Source organism: Carcharhinus amblyrhynchos, chromosome 2, assembly GCF_965287045.1.
Source record: "Carcharhinus amblyrhynchos chromosome 2, sCarAmb.v2.hapA, whole genome shotgun sequence".
NCBI lineage: Eukaryota > Metazoa > Chordata > Chondrichthyes > Carcharhiniformes > Carcharhinidae > Carcharhinus > Carcharhinus amblyrhynchos.
In genome coordinates, this window is record NC_137325.1 from 116102925 (window position 1) to 116116092 (window position 13168).

Here is a 13168-nt window from a genome sequence, read left to right on the forward strand (position 1 = left end):
CTTTGTAATTGGCTAATTCCGATGTGTCTTTTTTTTTATTACAGCTTCGGTAAAGGTGTAAATACAGATTAGTTGAAGTCCTCGCGTTGTTCCTTATGGGACACCACTTAGTTGTGTTACATAAGAACATAAGAAATAGGAGCAGGAGTAGGCCATCTAGCCCCTCGAGTCTGCCCCGCCATTCAATAAGATCATGGCTGATCTGTCGTGGCTCAGTTCCACATTCCCGCCCTCTCCCCATAACCCTTAATCCCTTTGCCTATCAAAAACCTATCAACCCGTGTCTTAAAAATATTTAGCAAGGCAGCCTCCACCACTTCAACGGGCAGAGAATTCCAGAGATTCACCACCCTTTGAGTGAAGAAGTTCCTCCTCAACTCTGTTCTAAACCCCAGTTCTACTGTCCTTTCTGAGCGGGAAGAGCCTCTCCACCTCTATCCTGTCCATCCCATTCATCTTGTATGTCTCAATGAGATCTCCCCTCATTCTTCTAAACTCTAACGAGTACAAGCCTAGTTTATTCAGCCTCTCCTCCTAGTTCAACCCCCTCAACTCCGTTATCAGCCTAGTAAACCTCCTCTGCACTCCCTCCAAGGCCAAAATATCCTTGCGTAAGTGCGGCGACCAAAAGTGCACACAGTACTCCAGCTGCAGCCTCACCAGTGCCCTATACAGCTGCAGCAAGACCTCCCTACTTTTATATTCAATCCCCCTCGCTATGAAGGCCAGCATCCCATTCATCTTCCTGACCACCTGCTGCACCTGCAGGCTGGGTTTTTGCGACTCATGCACAAGGACCCCGAGGTCCCTCTGCACCGTCGCATGCTGCAGTTTTTCGCCACGTAAGTAATAGTCCTTCCTACCATTATTCCTACCAAAGTGGACAACCTCACATTTGCCAACGTTAAATTTCATTTGCCAGTTCCTGGCCCATTCGCCCAGCCTATCTAGATCCTTCTGCAGACTCTCCACACCCTCCGCACAATTTGCCGTTCCACCAATCTTGGTGTCATCAGCAAACTTCGACACCCTACACTCGGTTCCCTCCTCCAGATCATCTATATAAATGGTAAATAGCTGAGGCCCCAGCACCGACCCCTGGGGCACTCCACTAGTCACCGACTGCCAATCCGAATAGCACCCATTGACCCCCACTCTCTGCCTCCTATTTGACAGCCAATCCTCTATCCACGCTAACACCCTACCCCCAACTCCATGCCCCCTAACCTTCTGTAATAACCTCTTGTGAGGCACCTTATCAAACGCCTTCTGAAAATCAAGAAACACCACATCCACCGGCTCTCCTTTATCCACCGCCCTAGACACATCCTCATAGAACTCCAATAAATTAGTCAGACACGACTTCCCCTTAATGAAACCGTACTGCGTCTGCTCTATCAAACAATTCTCCTCAAGATGCCTCGCTATTTTCTCCTTGATCACGGATTCTAACATTTTACCTACAACAGACGTTAAACTAACCAGCCTATAATTCCCTGCCTTTTGCCTGCTACCCTTCTTAAACAATGGCGTAACATTAGCCATTTTCCAATCTTCCGGCACTTCCCCGGAATCCAGTGACGTTTGGAAAATAATCACCAAGGCATCCACTATCACCTCCGCCATTTCTTTCAGAACCCTTGGATGCATTCCATCCGGTCCTGGGGACTTGTCCACAATCAGTCCCTCCAGTCTGTCGAGCTGGAGTCGAGCTGTTCTGCAGATTACCTGCCCATTATCCCTACTCTTGGTCTCCTGCTACTCCTATAATTCAGTCAGGTTTACCAGACATAACCTATTCAAAAATCCATACTGGCTCTTTCTAATCAGCTGAAAATTTTCAGTCACCCTTAATTTCTTTGCAGAAGTTGTTGGGCTAACTGGTCTGTAATCCTTGGATTTCATAGGATCCCTACAGGAGGCTATTCGGCCCATCGAGTCTACGCTGACTATCTGACAGTGTTTTACCCAGACCGTCCCTGCCCTTCCACCCCCCAATCCCTGTAATCCTGCCCATTTAGCATGGCCAGTCCACCAAACCTGCATATTTTTGGACTCTGGGAAGAAACTAGAGCACTCATTCCATCTCTCATCTCCCTTAAATAATGGGACACGTGCAGTTTTCCAATCTAAAGAAACAGCTTTTGAATTGTGAACTTTACTTAGAGTATACAGCACAAAGGCAGACCATTTGCCTTAATCACTCCTCACTGGTATTTATGTTGCACTCTATCTTTTTCCCATTTTTCCTTTTCTAAATCTGCTATCATAACCATCTATTCCCTTCTCCCTCAAATGCTTAAATAAAAGCAAAATACTATGGATGTTGGAATCCTAAAAACAGAAAATGCTGGAAAAACTGAGGTCTGGTGGCAATTATGGGGCGGGTGGGGGTGGAATCTTTCAGGTATCGGTTCAAATCCCACTATGGCAACTGGTAAAACTTAAATTCAATTAATTAATCTGAAATTCGAAGCCATGTTCTGCAATGGTAACCATGTAGCTACTATCAAATGTCGTTAAAATTTCACCTGGTTTACTGATTTTTTTTTTAGGGAAGGAAATCTGCTAACCTTACGTGGTCTGGCCTACATGTGATCCCAGACCCACAGCAATGTTGTTGACTCTTTATTGCCCTCTGAAATAGCTTAGCAAGCCGTTCAGTTCAAAGGCAATTAGGGATAGACGACAAATTCTGGCCTTGCCAGTGACACCTACATTCCTTCCAAGAAAAATAATTCCTGGAACCCCCTTCCTCAAAGCACTGTGGATGCACCTACGCCACGTAAACTGCAGCAGTTCAAGAAGGTGCAAGGGCAATTAGAGATGGGCAATAAATGCTGGTCTTGCCTATGATGCCTGCATTCCATGGGGAAAAAAATGAATTCAGTAGTCCCTGTAGTGGCATATTCCCCACATTCCTCACACTTTGGGTAAAGAAGTTTCCTCTGTATTCCCTATTGGATATTTTGGTGACTATCTTATATTGAAGACCTTCCTCTTGCAAAAGCATTTGCACACTGTCAAAATCTGGTTTGCTTTTTCTTCATGGTCTTGCAATCCTAAGGTGCAGCTTTTGGTGATTGGCGCCTTTGTATTCAAGACCCTTTTGTTCCTCAATCCTACTTAGACTTGCATTTCCAAATAATGAGTGACCACTCCCCTATTCTTCTTACCAAAAGATACAATCTCGTATTTATCTGTGTTGAACTTTATTTGCCCATCTGTAAATTTATTAATGTCCTCCAGTAATTCAGTCCCTGTCAGTGTTGACTAACACTTCCTCTCTAATCCTAAAATTTGGTGTTGTGCTCATGATGCAATTTTTTTAAAATTTCAAATCCTTGATGCAAATTGTAAACAGAAATGGTCTCCGCACTTCATGCAGCACCGCCCTTCCCAACTCTACGACTCCGAATAACTACTGTTTTCTGTCTTGAAACCAGCTAGCAATCCATTTTGCCACTTGTTCCTTGATTCCCGATTACCTTTATTTATTAGTTTAGCCTTTGAAATTCAGATAAATTGGAGCTATTGCATTACCATTCCCTACCTCCTCAAAAATGCAAGATTTTCTGTTTTGAAATCTGTGCTGAGTATTCATTGATAATTCTAATTTCTAGATCATCTTCAATTCCCTCACATAGCAAGGATTCCATTATCTTTGCTACCATTAATGTTAAGTCAACTAATCTAAAATGATTGGGCATGTCCCGTCTCCATTTTAAGTATTGGGCATCTGCAATGTTGCCGCATTATTCCTTTCATGACCTAGGATGGAAATCCAGCTGGTCCTTGGGATATGTTGTTCTTCAGTGCTGTGATTTTCTTCATTATTTTGCTCATGTCAGTTTGGCTAAGGCCCTGTCCCTGTTTCAGTACTAATTTTTTCCTGGAATATCTACCAAGCTCTACAGTAAATACTGACACCAGTTATTCATTGTGTGAGCCATTTTTTTTATTTTTTTGACTATCGGCATTCCCAGTTTTCAAATGGTCTATATTGCTTCTGAGCACCCTCTTTTTCCTAACATATAATTGTAAAAAAAAGGTTTATTTTAATATCCTTTACAAATTTTGTTTCTCTTTTTTGAAATTTATCTATTTCATCATCTGTTGTTAGAGTACAGTATAATAAAAACACTTGCTTGTTTATATTTAGGTGCTTCAAGTGATTTTGATAATGCAACCAAAATAGCCAAGTTGATGGTTACAAAATTTGGAATGAGTGAAAAGGTAAAAAGTTGATTCTTATTTATTAAAACTCTACTCAAATTTGTTGTACCAATGTTTTAAGTTAACTGCAATGTAAATGTTGCTTGGATCTGCTTGAAGTATCTACCAGTGTTGTCTATGGACTGTTCTTCACACCTCAACAGTGATTTATCATTATCGTTCCTCAGTTAAACTAAATGTCAGTTTTTGTGTTGCTTATTAACTTCCCATTTTGTGTTCTCAATATTATGAATAAAATACAAGGTCAATTAAATGATTTGAAAATCAACCACAACCTATCTGCATCTTAATTAAGTCATTCCTCAGCTGCTTCTGCTCTATAGAGAATAGCCCCAGCCGAACTAATCTTTTTTATAGCTGCAATTTTCGATTCCTGGCAACATTCTTATAAATCTTTCCAGAGCAATTATGTTCTTCCTGTAATATGACCAGAGCTGTATCAAAACTGCAGCATTTTATACAATTCCAGCATCACATCCCTGTTTTAGTATTCTATTCCTTGTGCTAGAAAGGAAAAGATTCCATATGATTTTTTTACCACCTCATCTACCTGTCAGCAATGACAATATGGGCATGTATTCTAAGGTATCTCGCTTCCTTTACCTCTCTCAATATAGCCCTTGTTTTTTGATTATTCAAAGAACAAAGAAAATTTTCAAAGAAAATTACAGCCCAGAAACAGGCCCTTTGGCCCTCCAAGCCTGCATCGATCATGTTACCTGACAACTAAAACTCCCTATCCTTCTGGGGACCATATCCCTCTACTCCCATCCTATTCACGTACTTGTCAAGATGCCCCTTAAGAGTCACTACCGTATCCGCTTCCGCTACCTCCCCGGCAAAGCGTTCCAGGCACCCACTACTCTGTTTTCAAAAAAAAAATCTGCCTCATACATCTCCTTTAAACCTTGCCCCTTGCATCTTAAACTTATGCCCCCTAGAAATTTCCACCCTGAGAAAAAGCTTCTGACTAACAACTCTGTCCATGCCTCTCATGATCTTGGAGACTTACATCAGGTCTCCCCTCAACCTCCGTAGCTCTAGTGAGAATAAAGCAAGTTTCTCCAACCTTTCCCCATAGCTAATGCCCTTCATACCAGGCAACATCCTGGTAAATCTTTTCTGTCCCCTCTCCAAAGCCTCCACATCCTCCTGGTAGTGTGGCGACCTGTTCTAAGTGTGGCCAATTTTTAAACTCAGTACCCCGGTTGATGAAGGCAGACATGCTATATGCTTTCTTGACTACCTTCTCCACCTTCATTGCCACTTTAAGTGACCTGTGTACCTGTACATCCTGATCCCTTTGCCTATTAATACTCTTAAGTGTTCTGCCATTTATTGTATATTTCCTATCTGTATTAGACCTTTCAAAATGCATTACCTCACATTTGTTCAGATTAAACTCCATCTGCCATCTCTCTGCCCAAGTCTCCAACTGATCTATATCCTGCTGTATCCTGTGATGGTCCTCATCGCTATCTGTAAATCCACCAACGTTTTGTGTTGTCTGTAAACTTACTAATCAATCCAGTTACATTTTCCTCAATCATTTTACAAACAGCAACAATCCCAGTACTGATCCCTGAGGAACACCACTTGTCACAGCCCTCTATTCAGAAACACACCCTTCCACTGCTACCCTCTGTCTTCTTTGTCCGAGCCAGTTTTGCATCCGCCTTGCTACCTCATCTCTGATCCCATGTGACTTCACCTTCTGCACCAGTCTGCCATGAGGGACCTTGTCAAAGGCATAACTGAAGTCCATGTAGCGATTATCTACTGCCCTACCCTGATCAATCAGCTTCATCACTTCCTTTTCCCTTGCTTTTTTTAATCCCCTCAATGCATTGCCTCACGCTTCTCTCAATTGAATTCCATTTGCCACTCTTCAAACCATTGATAACGTTCTGGAGTCCACAGCTTCATTAGCATCTACGTGACTGATTTTTGTTTAATCTGAAAATTTCCCAATCATCCCTCCCACATTTAAATCCAGATCATTAATTTATGCCAGAACAGCAGGGGACCCAACACAGCCCAATGGAATGCCACTGGGAACTGATTTCCATTCACTATAACATTCTGACAGTCATTACCCTTTCCTGTCACTGAGCCAATTTTGGATCCAATCCCTCTCATTTCCCCGTTTTCCATTGGTATTTACTTTTTTGACCAGTCTGACATATGGCATCTTGTCAAATGCCTTTCTAAAATCCGTGTAAACCACATCCACTGCACTACCCTCATCGATCCTCCTTGTTATTTCCTCAAAAAATTCATTTACATTAGAAAGGCATGACTTTCCCTTAATAAAAATATGCTGACTATTCCTCATTAATCTCTGCCTTTCTAAGTGACATTTTATCTTGGCTCTTGAATTTGATTCTAATAATTTGTCCATCACCAAAAGCCCAGTATTCTAGAGAATATGGCTATGCATCTTGTTGGAAGCTTAAAGGAATTTGCATGCAAGTTATTTCTGTTAGTTCCTATGTACTTACTGTAAATTAGATGGATTTACAGTATCTTCAGTGTGTCCCTTCTACTCTCCTTTTGTATAGCTCTAAGGTAGATAACTTACTATCTTACACTATGCCACTAACCTTCAAAATGTTTTCTTCTTTCTGACTCACCTGTGACTTGTGCATGCCTACCCTCCACTCTGAGTGGTCACTTTACTCTGTCATCCTTCCATTCATCTGCTTTGGAGCAGAAAAATCTGGCACTTTGTACCCATTAATTTCAGTTTGTGTTATGGAAATTAATTCAGCTAATTTCAATCTCATCTATAATCCATCTTCAACTCTTGTGTACATCTCTAGTTGTACTTTAACAGAACATCTCATTAATGAGGTTAAGTGGATAACTGACATCCTTTTCATCTTTACAAAAGTAGCTTGCGTTCTAATTTTGTCATCTTTCGCTGTTAACTGCAAGGTTGCAGTTTCTTGTTGGGTGACACATCCTGGAAGAAAGCTGTCATGCAGTGTTGTGTTCATATTCCTATTTTGTTTTTACCTGTAGCTTGGAGTTATGACTTACGCAGATCCAGAGAGAGTAAGTCCAGACACTCAATCTGCTATTGAACAAGAAGTCAGGATATTATTGAGGGTAAGATTATTTATATTAGAAGTGTTAACTAATGCAATACTGAAACATCTAAATATATTTAGATTCAAACTTAGTGCCTGGAGCATTATCCAGGGTTTCTGGATCACTATGCCAGTCACAGTACAACTAAGCTATTGGGTGCCACCGTTTGTAGGTTATGGGAGCTCATGTGAAAATTAGATGCTGCTTTTCCCTCACAACAGTGACCACTGATTTTAAAAAGTACTTAATTGCCCGTAGAATCATAGAATCCCTACAGTGCAGAAGAGGCCATTCACTCCACCGAGTCTGCACTGAGGCACTAACAGAGTAACTTACCTGGACCCTATCTACAAAACCCCATATGTATGGTAAATCCATCTAATTTACATGTCGGGACACTAAGGAGCAATTTAGTATGGCCTTTCCATCTAACCTGCAAATCTTTGGACTGACGGGGGAACCTGGAGCACCTGGGGGAATCCCATGCAAACACGGGGAAGAATGTGCACACCCCACACTTGCCCAATGCTAGAATTAAATCCAGGTCCTTGGAGCCGTGAGGCAGCAGTGCCAACCACTATGCCACCATGTCCTTTAAAGGTGCTAGGAGACTGCAAATCTATCTTTTTTTTTACACATTTGGTGTCCTTGCCCAACCCTCACTTTGGGCCTGTGCTTCCCCCGTCCCTTTTTGCAGCCCACTCTCTGCATTTTTTTCCCCCATCCATTGATTTATTTTAATTTTCAGTATTGTTCCATGTGTGGTGGGTCAAATTGTTTGTATGACAACAGTAAACATTCACTTGCTTAGTGTCTGCTCTATATCAGTCACACTTCTTTTGAGGTTGTGCTAAAAATCTTTTATTTAAATACAGGATTCTTATGACCGGGCGAAGCAAATCTTGAAGACTCATGCAAAAGAACACAAAACTCTTGCAGAAGCTTTATTGAAGTATGAGACCCTGGATGCCAAAGAGATACAGATGGTCCTTGAGGGAAAAAGACTTGAACTGAAATAACTTCCCATTGGAATAGAGACTTGGTCCATGTTATTTACTCAGATGTATATATGTGGAAGAGCAGTAGCCCACTGAATGTATACTATAGGCAGTTTTAACTCTGGAGAGCATTGTTAGTATTTTCATAGCCACAGAAAATAAGAATTCACTCTGTGAAAATACCTGAAATCTGTGCTCTGGAGCTATTTTAAATCTCTGCTCAACCATGCCCATTGAATAAATGGATGCATTTTTAAGAACACTTATGAACATTTTGCTCTGTGTAGTGTAAGACCTAAAGATGGTGAGCATTGTTGCCTTCAACTATTTTCTTTTTTTCCCTCTTTGTATTTTAAGTCTATTTATGTACACATTTGAAATGCAATTTTGGTGAGTGCTTCCCAGTAAAATTAAAATCTGATGAAATGTTGCATAGTTGCTTTCATCATTGAGTCATTCAGGTATTTGTTCATTTATTTGTCTATTTATCCCTAGACTGCTACAGGGCATTCCAACCTTTCATTATCTTTTCTGTACTCAATGTTTCTGGGGTTTGTAATATTAAAGCAAGAATCATTCTGATGCTGAAGTGCACGAGCTGCAAAAATAGGTACTTGTTAAGCTACCACTAGCTTTGCCTTAAGTAGCTGTCAGGACATAATTGCACAGTGTGCAAAAATATTTCCCCTCATCCTTTTTGCTGTAATGTAGAATAAACAGTGTATTGTAGGAATTGGAAACCAGCGAATGTATAGAAAATTTATTAAAGTTGTACTTTTTATTTTGAATATTAGCAGTAAAGTACCTCAGATTGAGATTTCTATTGACACCCAAAATAAAAAGATCGTATCTAAATTTCTTGTACTGTATATTGCATTTGCTTTATTGAAGTCAAGAATGTAAAATACATTTTACTTGCTAATGTGGTTTCCCTGGAAGGAGAAGGCACATGGTCTTGACTGATGTTATTGCCCAGTGTCACTCTGGTGTAATTCATGTTTAAAGAGATATCACTTTGCTATTTAGTGTGTGTTCTTAGTCTTTTAAATTTGAAATCTTTATGTAATACAGGACCCTAGGATGGCTGTCATCTTAAACTGAAAACAATTGAATGTGTTGCAGACCTGTTTCCCCATTTTAAAAAAAGAATTCATTTTTCTTATGATCTCTCAGCATTAGTACTAATTATTCCCTTTTAAAGCTGCGTGTATACCTGCATGGTCCTTTGGAAATGATTTTTAATGTTTCTGGTCAATTGAGTGAAATGTTGCACTTGGAACTGTCTGCTGACAACAGTTTGAGTTTGAATAATGGCACAAGAAAGCGGTAAACTGGTGATATTGAGGACTGTGTTTAAATAGCTGAAGCTAAAAGAAATATTTATTAGGAAAAGTATTATTTATTATCTCTATCTATCTACATTTGTTCTAGTATTAAGATGTAAATTTTACATTTAAAACATATCAGGTGAAGTCAGCCGAGTGCAATGTGTGGCTTGTCACAAGTGAGGAATCTTGGATTTGAACAGTGTCCTAAGTGACCATGTCTGCAGGAACTACTCCCAGCTGCAGAAACTGGAGCTCCAGGCTTTGGAGATTGAACAATGGCTGCAGACCTTGTGGCTCATCCATGTGGCTCAGAGTTACATGGATAGGATGTTTGGAGAGGTGGTTACAGTGCAGCTCAAGGGACTTGGAGGAAAGAAGGGAATGGGTGACCATCAGGCAGTCCAGGAAGAACAGGCAGGTGGTGCAGGAGTACCCTGGGGTCCCGCTCACAAATTGGTATTCCATTTTGGAAGCTGATGATGACACTGGTTACTCAGAGTGCAGTTAGAGCCAAGCTTCTAGCACCATAAGCAGCTTGACTGTACAGTGGGGGAGGAAAATGAAAGGAAGAGTAATAGTGATAGGGGATTCATTAGTCAGGACCAGACAGGTGTTTCTGTGGCCGAAGATGTGACTCCAGCATGGTGTTGCCTACCTGGTGCCAGGGTCTGGGATGTCACTAGCTGCAGGGCATTCTGAAAGGGGAGGCTGTTGAGAGGTTGTGGCACATGTTGGTACCAGTGATACAGGTAAACTGAAGAATGAGGTCTTGCACCAAGAATTCGAGGAGCTAAGCAGTAGATTAAAAAGCAGGTTCTCTAAGCTTGTAATCACTGGATTACACCTGGTGCCACATGCTCATGAATATAGAAATGGGAAAATAGATACACTGCATAACTGGAGTTGGTGCAGGAGGGAGCGTTTTAGATTCCAGGATCATGGGGACCATGTAGAATAGTGTTCAGTTCTGGTTGCCACACTAACAGAAGAATGTGGAGGCTTTGGAGAGGGTACAGAAAAGATTTACCAGGATGTTGTCTGATATGGAGGGCATTAGCTATGAGGTGAGGTTGGAGAAATTTGGTTTGTTCTCGCTGGAACGGCGGTGGTTGACGGGTGACCTGATAGAAGTCTACAAGATTGAGTGGCATGGACAAAGTGGATAGTCAGAAGCTTTTCCCAAGGTGGAAGAGTCAGTTATAGGGAGCATAGGTTTAAGGTGTGAGGGGCAAGGTTTAAAGGAGATGTACTAGGCAAGTATTTTACAAAGGGTAGTGGGTGCCTGGAACTCGCTGCTGGGGAAGGCAGTGGAAGCAGGTATGATGGTGACTTTTAAGGAGCTTCTTGACAAATACATGAATATGATGGGAATAGAGGGATTATGGACCCCAGAAGAGTAGGGGGTTTTAGTTCAGTCAGGCAGCATGATTGGTGCAGGCATGGAGGGCTGAAGGGCTGTAATTTTCTTTGTTCTTTGTACATGTCCCACCTTCCACAGAAACAAACATGTACAAATGTGCCTGAAACATTGGGGCCAACATCCTTGCAGATAAGTACACTAGTGCTGCCTAGCCTTCCATCCATTGACTCTCTACACTTCTGCATCGGAAAAACAGCCGGCATAATCAAGGACCTCACGCACCCTGGATGTACTCCCCTCCACCACCACCTGTCGGGAAAAAGAAACAAAAGTCAGAGACAATGTACAGACTGATTCAAGAACAGCTTCTTCCCTGCTGTCATCAGAATTTTGGATGGGAGAATGCTGGAAAATTTCAGCAGGTCTGGCAGCATCTGTAAGGAGAGAAAATAAGAACATAAGAAATAGGAGCAGGAGTAGGCCATCTAGCCCTTCGAGCCTGCCCCGCCATTCAATAAGATCATGGCTGATCTGTCATGGCTCAGTTCCACATTCCCGCCCTCTCCCCATAACCCTTAATCCCCTCTCTTATCAAGAACCCATCAACCCGCTTCTTAAAAATATTTAGCGAGGCAGCCTCCACCGCTTCAACGGGCAGAGAATTCCAGAGATTCACCACCCTTTGAGTGAAGAAGTTCCTCCTCAACTCCGTTCTAAACCGCCTCCCCTTTATCTTGAGGCTGTGCCCCCTAGTCCTACTGTCTTTTTTGAGCGGGAAGAGTCTCTCCACCTCTATCCTATCCATCCCATTCATCATCTTATACGTCTCAATGAGATCTCCCCTCATTCTAAACTCTAACGAGTACAAGCCTAGTTTATTCAGTCTCTCCTCATAGCTCAATCCCCTCAACTCCGGTATCAGCCTAGTAAACCTCCTCTGCACTCCCTCCAAGGCCAAAATATCCTTGCGCAGGTGCGGCGCCCAAAACTGCACACAGTACTCCAGCTGCGGCCTCACCAATGCCCTATACAGCTGCAGCAAGATCTCCCTACTTTTATATTCAATCCCCCTCGCTATGAAGGCCAGCATCCCATTCGCCTTCCTGACCACCTGCTGCACCTGCAAGCTGGGTTTTTGCGACTCATGCACAAGGACCCCGAGGTCCCTCTGCACCGTCGCCTGCTGCAGTTTTTCGCCACGTAAGTAATCGTCCTTCCTACCATTCTTCCTACCAAAGTGGACCACCTCACACTTGCCAACATTAAATTCCATTTGCCATTTCCTGGCCCATTCGCCCAGCCTATCTAGATCCTTCTGCAGACTCTCCACACCCTCCGCACAATTTGCCTTTCCCCCAATCTTGGTGTCATCAGCAAATTTCGACACCCTACACTCGGTTCCCTCCTCCAGATCATCTATATAAATGGTAAAAAGCTGAGGCCCCAGCACCGACCCCTGGGGCACCCCACTAGTCACCAACCGCCAATCCGAATAGCACCCATTGACCCCCACTCTCTGCCTCCTATTTGACAACCAATCCTCTATCCACGCTAACACCCTACCCCCAACTCCATGTCCCCTGACCTTCTGCAATAACCTCTTGTGAGGTACTTTGTCAAACGCCTTCTGAAAATCCAGAAAGACCACATCCACCGGCTCTCCTCTATCCACTGCCCTAGACATATCCTCATAGAACTCCAGTAAATTTGTCAGACACGACTTCCCTTTAATGAAACCGTGTTGCGTCTGCCCTATCAAGCAATTCCCTTCAAGATGCCTCGCAATTTCCTCCTTAATGACGGATTCTAACATTTTACCTACCACAGACGTTAAACTAACCGGCCTATAATTCCCCGCCTTTTGCCTGGCACCCTTCTTAAACAACGGCGTAACATTAGCCGTTTTCCAATCTTCCGGCACTTCCCCGGAATCCAGCGACGTCTGGAAAATAACCACCAAGGCATCCACTATAACCTCCGCCATTTCTTTCAGAACCCTCGGATGCATTCCATCCGGTCCTGGGGACTTGTCCACAATCAGCCCCTCTAGTCTGTCGAGCACCACCTCTCTAGTAACAGTAATGTCATTAAGACCCTCCAGTCCTACCACCTTTCCATCGCTAACACCCGACAAATTATTCACGTCCTCCTCC

General features: G+C 42.6%; 1 protein-coding gene across 1 annotated transcript in view; it reads left to right on the forward strand.

Annotated features, from left to right (window-relative positions):
* LOC145357986 (ATP-dependent zinc metalloprotease YME1L1-like) overlaps window positions 1-8758 on the forward strand; it is a 44854-nt gene extending 36096 nt beyond the window's left edge. The window contains exons 17-19 of the mRNA XM_080211638.1: window positions 4163-4236; window positions 7261-7347; window positions 8205-8758. Of these exons, the coding sequence (XP_080067764.1) occupies window positions 4163-4236; window positions 7261-7347; window positions 8205-8348 (305 nt within the window). The 3' untranslated portion in view covers window positions 8349-8758. The remainder of the gene's footprint in view (window positions 1-4162; window positions 4237-7260; window positions 7348-8204) is intronic.
* Window positions 8759-13168: the final 4410 nt, after the last annotated feature.